Genomic DNA, 15590 nt, shown 5'->3' on the forward strand with positions numbered 1-15590 from the left:
AAAGTTAGAGCCACATTATACAGAATGTTACAAACACAATTCTTTCTCCTATAAATAATTTAAAACCCATATAAATTTTTCAATCCCGAAATTACTGATTGTAATTTTTTATATATTCTTATCTCTGTAAAACTGATGTATTCCTTGAATAGAAATTTTATCTTATACATCATAAGAATGTTTTCACCATATTAAAAGAAATGTGTATACAAACATTATAATTTCAAACCAACTGATAAAACCCAATAAAGAAAATTAATCCATTATATTTATAATAGGTAAATAATAAACAAACTGGAAATGAATGAAATATATTCTTTTGACAACATTGTTGAACAAGTGAAGCAGAAATCTTCATCACTTTTTTTTTATATATATAAGAGGATCTTCTTTATCTAGCTTTAATAGTATAATTAATATAAAACCAACAGCTTTGCTGCTAGAATCAACTTTTATATAAACTTTATGAAAACAAGTTTTGTTTTCATAGCTTGCAAAAATTTGTGTATAAATCAAAATTTCAAATACTGTTCTTTAAATTTATTATTCACAATATGTTTCCACAATTGTTATCTTTAAATTTTTATTTTAGCTTTTTAATAAGTGAAAAATCCTATAAAGAATTCCTAAAGAGATTTATTCAGCTAAACTTTACAAAACTTAGTAATTATTGAAAAATATCATTTAATTAATTTATTTTTGCAAGTGATGCAGATGCTGTACATTTGCTTATGAGCTGCTGTACCAGTACACAATTAGAACTTTTACTGAATTATTCCTACTGAACTTATTGATCTCTGCTTTAATTAAACTTATGATTAATCATTGTATTCTCCTTTCCTAAGGTTAAAGGTCAAATTTCAATCAAAATCTCTTTGCAAAAAATAAATATTACAGTTATTAAATTTATTCTTTTCAAAGAATTTTCAAGTACAAAATATTCATTAAGTATCATTATGGATATTAAATATGCAACCAAGTAAATTTGCAGACTAATGAGATGAAAGAACAGAATTCTTTTAAAGAAATTTGTTTATAATCAAAGAAAGAAACATTAGAGATATTAGGGGTTTTCTGTTCAATCTGCATGTGTTAAGGTATATCAATTATTAATAAAGAAAAGTTATTCCACTTTGAAAGTTTTATTTAGCAGTTTGTTACATGATACAATATTTTCTTTTAAGTGAATCATTCAATATTGCTAGTTCCATTAAACATTTAGCATTATAATCTATCTTGCATTAAGGCAAGAAACCTATTCTGTTAAAACAATAATACCAATACCCTTTGTGAACTGTTTTAAACCAAACATTATCTCCAGCCATTGGATTGAAACCTTCATTATACTTCTCACCAGGAACCTACAAAGGAAAAAAACAAAAAAAAAAACATTAAATAATCTTCATTTTACTCTTCAATATTTGAATGCTGCATATAAAAAGTATATTAGAAAAATAGTTTGATAAAATAAAAAATAATAATAATAATAAAAAAAAACATGAGAAAATGAAATTTTCATGAAATAAATGTATGTATAACAATTACAAATTTATTTATAAGCATACAGATTATCAAACAGGCAGAGTAAACAACTGTCTAAGACAGCTGCTCTGATTTTAAAATTTACATTCTTTTTTGATATATGTCAATGCTTTTTAAAAATATATATGAAACAAATAACAGAAAGATACCAAAAGTAAATTATTTGTTATAAATATGTCTATATATTTCAAACCAATTAAATCAGACACAAAAATCATGCTCAAGTAAGGTAAACAGAAAAACATTTGGAATTTTCAGACCAAATAATATTAAATTATTAGAACTTTACTTGATATAATTCCTACATGTTTTGAGTATTGGATGGATTTTTAATTTTTAAAGAGAGATTTTAGTATGAAACTGATTCCTGAGATTTATAAAGTGAAAATTTTGTTAAATTTATTACGGGATAAAGTTTCTAACATAATAATATAGTTGAGTAATAAGAATTTCATGAATTGATTGAAAAAAAATAAAAGAATTCATTTTAAGAGAATTTCAACCAATGTTATATTATTGCTTAGAATATTTTTAAAAGGGCATAAAAATAATACATGAGATTTATGCAGAGTTTATTTTATATTAACAAGAATTAGTTTAGAATTAGTACTTAAAACTAGGAATTTGTATTAGATATTTGTATTAGTATAGATCGACTTATTGTACTAGATAAATTATGAAATATTATACAAAACAACAACTTTACTTAACTTTATCAGATAAGGAAATAAGTGATTTCTCCCAAATAAATTAGGAAGAAAATATTGGATTATATTTTAAATCATGGGGAGAAACTGAGTCATGGGGAGAAACATACTGAGAAATTTAATTTTAAATGTAATCATATAATTACCAATTCAAAGAGTGTAACTAAAGTATTCTTCTTGAACACTGAGACTTTAAATGAAGTTTTATGTCTTGAGAATGATTCTTTAGCAAACTATCCATTTCACTAAAAATTATCTCTACAAATTATGTGAAATATAATAAATTTTGCTTGAATTGTCTATTTCCACATAAAGATTTCAACTATAAGCAAAAAATGAATGTTCTTATAAAAAAGAAAGACATCATTACAAATATTTTCATTTCCCAAAATTGGGAATTGATAAAATATCATTAAAAAATAAAATTGGGAAAGCGAGGGTTCAAGAATGTTTACCTGTTCTAAGCAAATTGATGCATTAACAAACTTGAAACATAATTCATATTAATTCCTTCAGAAAACATCTAATAAAGATTATTTACATTTGAACAAAAATAGAACAGAATTGCTTTTAACTTTAACAGGTCTTTAAATAGATTAAAGATTTATAATAAAATAACTATTAGATGCAAGGAATAAACCTAAATTTTTATCAAATAATTTCATTGAATTTTTGTTGTTAAAAAGAGAAAAAACATTTTAGTATCAGGATTAAATGATGTCTCCTTGAAAATATAACAATAAACAATGAGGATGAGAAGTTTGTCAAAGATTTATATTATCTATAAATACCAAAAGTAACCACTAATTTTGCATTTTTGCATGATGTTGATATTTCAATACTTGATTTTTCTAATATTAAACTTGTACATGATAGATTTAATGAAAGGCCGCATAATACCACCTTTTAGACCACATGATACAACTATGCTTAAATAATGATGAGAAAGTAAGAGTAATTAACTTTAAAATACAAAAAGAATATTTAAAATATCTTTATTAAAAATTTTTTACCCATAGAGTAATGATGCATATTAATGCTAACATCTAATGTGCTTCCATAATTATTATATCTTCGATGTGATTCTTAAACTTATATAGTATATTGATGAATGAAAATCATTCTATGGGAGCAAAATGTGCCATCATTAAAAAGCAATATTTAGAATGAAAAGCTATGATATGGTATTTGATGAGGAAAGATGGCAATGAGTGGCATTTTCCATGAGAGATCTTTTTTAAAAAAAGGTGCAATGATGTCTGTTGGAATTAGTTCCCCTGCTTTGAGTTAGTGTGTGCCTAAATATGCTTCATTCATTCACGATTTATTAGCCAACATTTATACAATTGAAAAAATTAAAAGGAAATCTTAACTGAATGAGTAACATTCAAATTCTAACAAAAATTAGTAACTCACCTTTTCTAATAACTCTCTGTATTCAAGTGCTTCGTCACCAGGATGAAACACTTCTGTGACTTTAGGTCTGAATATATTAGCATATCGGAGGATATCATCCTTGTCATTAGAGTAACTGAAAATAGAAAAAAAATTAATTTGCACACACATTAAAGTTATTCAGTCATTATTAATAATTCTCTATCATTCTAATATCTCTCTTTCACTTGTCATTTTTATAATGAGTAGAAATAACAATTGTTTATTAAAAAAAAAACATGCATTGGCACCTATATTATAGATCTTTGTATCTTAGTGTAATCCCAACCCTATATTGACAGCTGTTTTTATAAGAATGTTTGGACAGTTAGATTTATTATAGTCCTTCACTTTTGACAGTTGGATGTCTCCAATCAAGACAATCAACAAAATTTAATTGGAATTCAACTAAATGATTTTATTCAATATGTACAGTCCCTTTAATCAATATGTACAGTCCATTTGCTATCGATTTTTCAGACAGTAAATTGCATGTACGCTTTGGAAAAAAGAAAGTGCAATCATTGTCAAATTAATTTTCTATCTAAAATAAATGTATTTTAATAATTTTGAAATGACTGAATGACTTTTCAATGACGAGTTGAAAAATTTACAGGTAAAAGATTTCAGAAAAAAATTGTTCCACCTGAATATATCCACCTATAATATATATATGACAATATTCAAATGCATAATGCAAGATAATGACATTTTTGTAAAATTGCCTGATGTTAGTTAACTGCATTCAATGGATATATTGATAATTATAGTAATTTTAAAGCACGATGTGATTGTCTAATAACTAATAATTCTACCTTAATTGAAATCCAAAAATTGTTTTATTTCGGAACTGTGTTGGACAAAGTTGCCAAGTTTATAGAAACCCATGAAGAGGCTTTAATTCTTTGATGAATGTATTAATTGTTTGATATAAAAACAACACTACTTAATTGCTAGAATCTATATTTTGAATGTATTAAATATCTTTTAAAATACATTTTAAATCATCTAAAGAATTAAGAAATTTTGTAGACACTATAAGTAAAAGTTAAAGAAGCTTAAATCTCCTTGATTTTGAAGCAAGCGAATTCATACACCAAATTCCTATTAATATTGTCATCCAAAACTAGAAAACCATATGAAATGATTTTAACTAGAAAAGAATAGTCCTTTAAAAAAAGTTCATCACACTCCTCTAAAAATGACTACAAATTCTTGAAAATATAAATGCAAATCAACAAAAGCCAAGACTAAAGGCAACAAATTATGGTAAAGATAAAAATTTACATTGAATCAACTAGCAAAAGTGCATTCATGTTGTGCAAAGATGCTTATCCCGTATATAATTGTATTGTAATACATAGCTGTATGACTGACCCCAGGAATAAAAAAAAAGAAGTATAGTAATGCAATTTTTATATTTGCATGACTTTTTACCATTTTAAATTATAATATATGTTCAAGATTTATTTATGTAATTTCATTGCAGAAGTGTTCATTTCCACAAGACATCAATTATTTTTACATCTCTTTCAGAAAAATGAATGTATAAACAATACTTTGTTGATAAATACAGGGCGTGGGCAGAAAAACTGGGCAGACAAACATTTTTTAATATAACTTTCTTTTAAATAAATTAATTAACAATATAACAAATAATAATGAGTAGGCTTTTACTAATGATTAAGTTTAATTGATTTAAAAGTGGCCACATTTTGCAGTGATGTAGATGCATAAACGCTTATTGAGATTTTCAGCAATGGGCCACAAGTCTTGTACCTTTACTCTATACCATTCCCGTCAAAATGATTGCTTTAAATAATCCAAACTTTTATGTGGTTTAGTGCAAGCCCTAGACTCCAAAATGGACCATACACCAAATGGGATTGAGATTCAGCAAGTATTGTGTCCCATATCCAGAGGATAGTATGTCTGGAAAATGCATCTTGCACACTCTTGTAACTTTTTGGCCTTGTGAGCTGGAGCGGAGTCATGTCAAAATGTCAGTTTACATTGTCAAAGAGCGAAAAGAAGTTTTTTTACTTATTTTAACACCCTCATCCACAAAAACCAGAGGTGCTTTGCCGCTTGTGCAAATTCTGCCCCCAGACCATAACTGACTTTGAATGTTGGCAATATTCAACAACTGCCGAGATGCTTGGAACGTTTATAGACCTGATTCCATCGTTCTGGGAGTTCTGAGCTTGTTGGGCAGCAAAGAGTTTCTCATTAGGGAAAAGGAATCTCTTCCAGAGCTGACTTGTGGTCCATCTCAAAAATTTTTGGCCTCTTTGGAGCTGCACAAGTTTGTATTCTTCAGTCAGAAACTGAATTTTTTGGAACTTGTAAGCTCTGATTTTGCCATTCATCACACTGATCGGTCACTTATTCCCACTCCATGAATGATCTTTCTCATGGGAACCCTTGGATTTCGTTGAACTCCCTTTTTGATGGTCTTACGGTTTTGGAAGTGTTCACCATACATTTCCTTCCATTTCTTGGAATGGATCAGACAAACGATTGCACACTGTCTTTCCCTTGCTTAAGCAATTTTAAAATCACAGATCTTTTGCTTGGCATTGTAAAAAAATTAAAAAACATAGTGTAAACTAAGAGATATATTATAAAATACTTAATAATTGAAGTGATAGACAAAAAGAAATGAACATAAATTAAAAAGAAATGAGTTAACTTCTATTCTATGATGCAATAACTTTGTTCAGTTTTTTTTTTTTTTTTTTTTTTTTTTTCGTCTTACCCTATAATTTTATTCATGCAATCTGAAGAATATTTTATCCACACAAGTTTAAGGAAAGGTAAACATGGGATTAATCTTTTACAGGAAAAAAAAAAGTTATGTTGCTTGTAGGGTTAAAATTCACATATAATTGACATGGAATTACAAAATCAAGTTGTAACTGATTTTGATTCAATTAAATACTTAGTATCAAACAAATAACAATTAGCTATTTAGTATCAAATGAATAATTGAAAGAAGATTTGAAACTTCAATAACAATATCAATATTTTTTCAGAACTGAAATATCTACAACAATATGAAAAATCTAGCCTTTTTCTCTTACTTAAAGAATGTACACTTCTATCCATACACAATGATAGTGAAATGGAAAGATTAAAAACGAAAATTGTTTCTCTATCTTACTATCGTCTATAATGACTCCATGTCCAATCATCCCATTTACGCCAGTCTCTCAATTGTGTGTCATACTCATGAAATCGATCAAAGTCAATTCTTTCAATATCTTCCACTACCTAGAAAAATTAAAAGACAAACAAACATGAACTTGAAAAACTTTAATAAAGTATATACATAAATCTGAAAACTATTTAAAAATTATTAAAATAAATTTAAAACAATTATCTTCCCAGGGAATGGAATTAAATTGGTATATTATGACAATAATGCAAGTTATTTCATCTCTGAAAGTTTACATATAATAATGTTACATAATTATGTAATCAAAGCTATGTAATTCTTTAAAGAAAAGGTTTCAAATATTGTTTAATTTTAAGTAAATTTCTAAGAGACATATATTGTGCTTTTTGAAAATATCTTTAAGGTTTAAATTTATATAATTGAACCGAATATATTGACAACTGCAATTTCCAAAAGGATAAGATCTCAAAAGATTACTTCAAAATTAAGTAAAAAGTTTTCTTCAAATATTAATTTATGATCTTGGCATACATAAAGTTGCTTTTGAAATCACTAAGCTAGAGAAATAAAAACTTTGCTTTCTAAGAAATAGAAACAATTTTGAATTTATATAATAAAATTTTCAGGTTAATTTCTAATACAGATTGATGTCAAAAAATGTTTCATTTACACTGTGTTGATAAAATAAAATTTATACTTTGCTCAGCACCTTATTTGACCTTTGGTTGAAATGCATGGTCATCAAATAACATTGTTTAAATTGATTTTAAAAAGGTAAATATTTCCACAAACACTATGATTGTTTCCCCCTTCCCTTTTCTTCATTACATTAGCATGTAATTAAAGAGTCATTGGTATATTTCAATTCCCTTTTTTTTTTTTTTTTTTTTTTTTTTTTTTTGAAATTAACCAAGTAGAAGTGTGAAATGGGTGCAAAAAGATATAAATGACATAAGCACAACATCATGGAATGTCATCAAATTTCTTATTTTGTTTATTGCATTGACATATTTAATAGTAACCCTGTTAACAGACTTAACTAAATATTTAATATAGACTTAAAATGTCAATGTCAAGAAAACATACTAAATTCCAGTCTTCTAGATATTTGTCATTTTATTTTATCATATTCAAATAGATAAACAGTCAGTCACTATAAAGTCAGATAAGATTCAAGATAAGAACAAATACAATATTCAATCATAAAAATTTTCAATAATTTTTTAAAAATGTAAGCTTCAAAAAATACTTACAACTTCTACATCACCATAATTACTCCAATCATAAATCAAAATTTCAGAATGCTTCCTGAAAAAAGGAAACTGAATAAAAATTTATTATAATTCAGATTTTTTTTTTATAATAAATTCCTTAGAACTTTGTTTTCAAACCTTTATTACTAACTGTAGAAAAATATAGCTAAAAACTACTATTGTATGAAAAATATAGCTAAAAACTACTATTGTATGAAAAATAAAATAATTTTACAAATAAACAAAATCTGAAACAGAAATAAAGGAAATTTGTGAATTATTGAATATCTTACCATTTTTTTCAGCTAAAAATGCATTATGTAAACCTTAATGAATTCAACATAACTTTGCTTTTTTAATGTTACTTAGTTTAAGATTCAAAAACTAAATGTTGACATGAATTACTATTTATAGATCAGTGTGAAATCTGCAGATTGCATCAAGTGATAGGCTTAATGAACAATGAATCAAAAATGTACTCCAATGCAGACTGCTGGATCTAGAACAACTAAATTTAAGTTGAGTAGTATGTGTTCATTAGCAAAGTGGTTTTAAAAATTTTTTTAACTAGATCTTTAATTTAAAAAATTTGAATAATAAAGAAGAGTAAGTACGTATATCTGGAGGTTAGTGTTCTAGAAGCCAGGCCATTTAACTTAAGAGTTACCAAATTTGGCATATTATACTTTGAAAGGTGCCAATATGCATCTCAAAGCATTTTTTAAAAATTTTAATTAATTAAAGTTATACAAAATTGATATTCTTTAACTGTAATTTCAAAAAAAAAAAAAAATGCAGAACAAAATTACTTTTTACACCATTTTATAATTTTCCATCTTATTGATACTAATTTGATTGCATAAATTTCTTCTCAAATTTTAACAATTTTTAAAAAATAATTTTTTTGCATAATTTTAAACAATAGATTTAATTGTTGAACTTCAATTTCAACCATTTTCATTGTTCTGTTAAAAATTTAATCTCATGATTTTCTTTCAAGGTTGAAAGCTAAAGCAGGATTCTGTTTACACATCTATACAGTTTACATGATGAATAAGTAAAGTTACAGTAGCACAAAAGTTTGAATATAAATTATACAGAGGGTTATCCACAGATAATATTACAATGTTATGGAACTAAACTCGTTAAGATAGTTCATACACACCATAAAAAGAAGATTTGAAAGACTACGAAAATAACATGGCTTTCATGTTCACCATAATTTGAAGCTTTAAAATATCTTCTTGTGGAATTATAAACATTAAGGTAAGCATAAGATTTAGTAAAAAATAGACACAAACAATATTCCCAATGAAACAACTGATTACCAAAAGTAGCTAGTAATAAATAAAGCATTTATCAATAATTCAACAATGGCACACAATAGATAAATTTAATGAATTCACAAAAGGAAAAAAAAATCAAATGGCATAAAAAAATTAAATCATAAATTCATTTTGAATTCACAAAATCTAGATTACTTTTAGATTTACTTTTAAATAATTTTTAAATAAAACTTACTGACATTCTTTCAAATATTTTTGTTTGTAGTTGTACTCAATAGTTTCAAAGTATTCTTTAGTAAAAACAGGAGAGTTCACTTCAACAGGCTGAAACGAAAAAGTATTTTAATATTCAAAAATAAAAATACACAAGTTTAATAAAAACAAAAGCACAAAAGGATAAGTTAATTTTAAGTTAAAAGAGTAACTATTATTTGAATGGATAATTTTCATAAAATGTTGACTTTTTATTTTTATAATAATAAAAATTTACTTGCATTAAATGTTTACGATTTACAAAGTAAAGTTTACACTATAATGCAGTAAAATTTTTATTCCTCACTATCACAGAGTTAAACTTAGTTAGATTAATTTTATATTTCGAAGCAAGTGGAACATTATTTTGATGAACTTCCTCACATCTGCAGATAGATATTTTATCCCAAAGGGACTTAATGTGCATTCAAACTGCATAAACTTTTATATAGAGAAATAGAAATATTAAATGGAAATTACAATTGAGAAAAGTCTAAAGAAAAAACTTTAATTAAGCTATCATAAATGGTACAATTTAAATAGATCATCAAAAAAGTAAAATTTATCTCATTTTCCTTACTTTATTATTCATTGAAAAGTTTCTTTTATTATTGATTTAGATTTTTAAAACAATTTTATGCACAAATTTATTGGATTTTTTTTAAATAAGAAGCTTCTATTAGCATCTAGTATAAACTAGCATTCTGATGAATTATATTGAGAAATTCAAAATGTTGACATTTTAAATCTATAACTAATTGGATATCACTAATAGTCATATCACAGTGCTTTAGATTTTTTTTATATCATATTCCATTTGTTTTTAGAAATGTTACTGAACTGAAATAACTACATAATGTAATTTTAGTTTATACCATATTTTTGACAGAAAATGATTTTTCATTTCATAAAATGAATGATTGATGCTTTTTTCTAAACACATCAATCATTAATTTTATAAATTATTTATCATGTTAAGTTATTAAAAAGTCAAACTACATTTTTAATTTAAGAAATCCTATTAATTATAAGACTCAATACTCACATTATTTTTCTGCTTAATTCTTTCCAATGCAACTTCTGGACTAATATCAAGATAAACAATCAAATGAGGTTGCATCAATTCTTCCAAAGTCACTTTATTGATGTCATAGTATAAATCCCTAACTACAAAATAAATAAAATAAGCATTTTATCATAATCAAAAAGTTTTAGAGTCTATTTTATATTATTTAACAAAGTAAAACACATTTGAAACACAACTCAATTTATTATAAAAGATTTATTTGTGTTTTTTCATTGATTCTCAACAGTCAATATAGATGTCAAGTGCACTAAGAAGTTAAAATTTATGCTCTCAAGCTAGTAACATGTTTCTAGTTTTATGACATAAAGGATCTCAGAGTATTTACATAAATTTGGCAGTTGCTTAGATAGTATAAAAGATTAAATTTGAGTCAAACTTATATTTGGCAGCAACTGTTCTTAACCCTATGAGCCCTGACAGCTCGAAATCTCCCCGTTCGACAAGAGTCTGACTCAGGCGCTTTGGGGCATTTAAATGAGGTTAAATAAGTTTAAATAAGCACTAATCTAGAAATACCTTTCCCCCTTAAACTCATTTAACTGTCTCAAATGCCTGAATCACGCCCTGTCGAGCGAGGTGATCACGGCTCATAGGGTTGAGCCAATGAAAAATATTCTTTCTATCATACAGAAATCTTTATTACATTTTAGGCTACTAAATAAATTTATTCAATAATTTTAGAAAATCACCTTTCCTTAGAATTAAAAAATTACCTGGTTTGCTTAAATAGCCAGCATTGAACATAGCTTCAAAAAATACAAAATCTGAGTAGACACTTCTTTCCATCACGATTCCTTGCCCTAAACAAATAAGTGAAAAAAAAAATTACACAATGATTTAACTTAATTTCAACCTGAATTCCTTATACAATACAATCTTGACTGTGTCATTGATCATTCTAAATAAAAGATATAACAAGAATAATATTATTAAAAGTGTGATAATAATAAATTTTGGTCAATTCCATTAGCAGGGCTTAAAACATAGTTTGACAATATCAAAGATAACTCACAGAATAGCACCTGTATTTAAGTCTGAAAAAAATTAGAGCCCCACTAATAGAATAGCATTTTAATTTATTATTACCATTTCAAAATAATTACAATGCTGTACTGTAATAAAAATTTTCTTTTCTTGTTTTTAAATTTTAATTCTTAATAATATTAAATACAAAATAATACACTATCAATACATTCAAATAATATAGTGCAGTTATAATTAAAATTAAACAAAAAATTATTTTAAAAAATTTATTTCAAAGGAAAATATTATTTATTACTAATAAACTTCATGCTGTTGGTGAACATAATAAAATTTTAGTTATGAAAGAACTTATTAACATTTGATTTTTGGCATGAGGTTAATTAGTAATTAGTTAAGTCATATTTTTGACTAATTATAAATAAGATTTCATTTTTAATTTAACAAATACGAAATCATAACCATAAGAATAATTATATGGCTGAATACTAACATTCTTCTTCTCTTTAATTGTTTCTAATATAACTTCAGGACTAACATCAAGATAAACAATCAAAAGATGTTGCATCAATTTTTCCAATGCATAAATTTCTAACTCTTAATTGCTGGCAAGCAATTAACATGTCAGTGTCTATTTTTTTCATTAGTTTCATGCATCTTAAAGTTAGGAAGCTCATTTCATAATAAACTCAATATCTGAAAATTCTTCAAAGTTTATTATATGCACCTTATAATAGATTAATAGCCATTTGTCTGAATACAACAAATTGAAGAAAATGATAAAGTGAAAGTTTCACAGTAATGAATCTAACCTACAATCATCTTGTATTTATAAATGGCAGGACAATCAAATTTTAGAAATGGGCAATTAATATTTATTTGAGCAACCTCTGATAGTACATCAGAATGTTGCAAATTTATTCAAGATTATTAAAATAATTACATTAAAAAGTTGAATTTTACTAAACGAAGAATTAATTCATAATGCATTTTCATTTAATATCCTTTTTTATATATGATTTTTCATTACACAAAAAAGAATATCAAGACTTCTATAAAAGGAATACAATGTTTGATGTGTTCATAAAAATTACAAATTTTTTTTACAAAAATTTCTGAATTATTTGAAAACTTTACAGAAATCTATTGGAAAAATATTAAATGGAATTATCTTATTCCTTTAATATAAAATTATTTTCTTGTCCCTCTTTTAAAACTTTTATAAGAGCAAACAATTTAACAAATTTCTTTACAATCAGAACTCTGTCAAAATATTTTTAAAGAGTTTCATAAATATTTTGGAATAAACATACAAATGACTAAGAAAACTTAATTAATAGGATTTGTTAACTTCTTTACTGTGCGTAAGTTTAACAAAAGAATTCATATTATATTCAATTTCATAATTTTATTAGCAAACCAGGTTGACTCGATACATTTTTTGAACATAAAATTGATACTGAATATGTATTTTTAACTGATGATTATTAAATAAAATTATTTAAAGGTCAATATAAAATAATGACTTTTACCTGTAATTAATCAATAGTTTGTACTGGTTTTATTTCATTAAAAGCCCCACAATTTTTGATATATTTAAATTGTTAACTTATATAACGTTAACGTATATAACGTGTTGTATAACGTCAAGCCCAATGCATATACTCTAACATCATAATAGAATACATTTTATAAAATCCAATTATAAATATTTATTTTGGTGCTTTTTGCCACAAAATTCAAGTGGGTTGAATTACCTGTGTTTAATATGTGAGACAATGCATCAATGTATGTAGCAAGTTTCATCATATACCACCTATACTGCATTTTTGCAACATTTGGATGGTTTGGGTGACGGAGATATGTTTCTAAATCACAAATTTTGTAAGACGGTGGTGCTATAGGATTTAACTGCCTTAAATCATATCCATACGCTGTTATGTATGTTTTCTCAAGAGTTACTTCAGGAATGTAAAGCATATCAAATGCTTCAGCCAGCTGTTTAGCGAATGGACCTTTTCCAGCTCCAACGGTTCCATCAACGACAATAATCTTCGTATTTTCATCAAATCGTTTCGTTGTTAAATCATAAAATGCTTTGAAGTAAGTAAATTTCTTGGTTTTGTAAGGCCATGGTGCTGGTTTCTTAATGTTAGGATCCCTAAATTCCTTACTTGTGATACTCGCCGACTGAACAATAGCAAATTTGGGAGTCGATGCTAAAATAAATCCAGATCGTCTGATTTCAAATGAAATTAATCTGGGTAAATAAACCAGAGACATTTTTACGATCGCCACAGACGACCCCCAAAATAGCAAAAATTTCTACTTTTAACCCCAAAACAAAACAAACAATTGTTGCCAGATATTACTTTTCAACTAACTTTATTTTTATAATATCAGAGAAAAAGATTGAGTAAATCTAATATATATATATATTTTTTGTTATACATTACTTTTATTTCTCAGCTCTAATTTTAGTAATAACTCATTTCGTAGATATAAATATAGTATTAATTTATTTTCAAAATTTATTGAGAGAAAATTTATTGAGTAAAGCCGCAACAATCAACTCCATTATGATGAAGTGAAGTGATTTTTTTCTGATTGTTTGTTTATATTTGATTTTGTTTTTCGTATGCGTTTGTGATGAAATTGAATTAGATTACTCACTATAGCATGATTATGCGAATAGATTTAACAATCAATAACTAATAAAAAGTGTTCATAGGGATTTTAGGTATAAAAGCTCTCTTTTCTTAGTACCAAAAAGTTGCAATTAATAAATATGGAAATACTTCATCGTTTGAAGAAAGGCTCCTCAGTCTCAGTATTTATGCAAATTATATAAAATGAAATTTATCTAGAAAGAAAGTTTATTTATTGATTTATTTATTCGTAATTGAGAGGATTGTTTTATTTGCAATAAAGTCTTTAAGACACAATGCCGATTTATTCATATGCAAAGGGAATTTATTGAATTATTTGCTTAACCATAATTTACTTTTTTCAGTGAATGTTTTAAGACACACTGCTAATTTACTCATATGCAATTTCGAAAAGAAAGGTTTCACACCTGTGTTAAATGTCGCAAATCGTTATTAATATTTTTATTTTTTATTGATAATAATTTTTTACTGGAATTCACATATGTGTTCCTTTAAAAATGGAAAATCCTACTCTTCTAATATATCTGGTAACTTATTTATTCAAAAAAATATATAGGCAATTTAATTTTTCATCCTAAGGATATTTGCAGTAAATCTTTTATTTATAAAAAATCAATTAAGTAGGTTTTTACACACTCATATAAAAGAAAAACCTTATCAGAATAATATATGCTATGAAACATTCACTGAAAATTACAATTTAGAGAAGCACATGCTTACTTGTATAAGAAAAGAACCTTTTTAATGAATAGAAATGTTGCTATATTTTAAGTAGAAATGATATATATATATATATATATATATGTTAATAAAATCTATTTAACTTCAGTTTTTATGTTATTTATTTAGTTCAATATTCTTCCAATCAAATATTATCAACCACAAGCTCTCTTCTTGTTTTATTTAAAAAATATATTATTGTTTGTTAAAATTGCATTCTTTTAATTTTTGTCTCAGGGTAATAAGGTTTCATTTAAAAATGTGAGAAATCAGTATTTCATCCTTCCTTCGTCCGGTCCAATATTAATGTCCATGATATAGGTTTTGAAGGGCGAATCTAACAAAGCAATAAATATTATTATATTTATTTTTTCCATGTCAGAATGTGATTCGCTTTTTTTTAATTGTTTAATGTGAATTTCAAATATTTCATTAATAATCTACTGAATTTTATCCTTTTGATTTTGTAATTTCTTCTTCC

The 15590-nt window shown here is 25.7% G+C and overlaps 1 protein-coding gene across 1 annotated transcript; it reads right to left on the reverse strand.

Moving 5' to 3' along the window:
* Window positions 1-1123: 1123 nt before the first annotated feature.
* On the reverse strand, window positions 1124-14079 carry LOC129969433 (NADH dehydrogenase [ubiquinone] 1 alpha subcomplex subunit 10, mitochondrial-like). Its single transcript, XM_056084002.1, has 8 exons — window positions 13478-14079; window positions 11453-11539; window positions 10698-10819; window positions 9636-9724; window positions 8115-8169; window positions 6847-6956; window positions 3666-3780; window positions 1124-1361 (listed from the first exon to the last, which is right to left on the reverse strand). The coding sequence occupies exons 1-8, from the start codon at window positions 14001-14003 to the stop codon at window positions 1242-1244; spliced, it is 1224 nt and encodes a 407-aa protein (XP_055939977.1). The 5' UTR covers window positions 14004-14079; the 3' UTR covers window positions 1124-1241.
* Window positions 14080-15590: the final 1511 nt, after the last annotated feature.

This window comes from Argiope bruennichi, chromosome 5 (genome assembly GCF_947563725.1).
Source record: "Argiope bruennichi chromosome 5, qqArgBrue1.1, whole genome shotgun sequence".
In the NCBI taxonomy this organism is placed as follows: domain Eukaryota; kingdom Metazoa; phylum Arthropoda; class Arachnida; order Araneae; family Araneidae; genus Argiope; species Argiope bruennichi.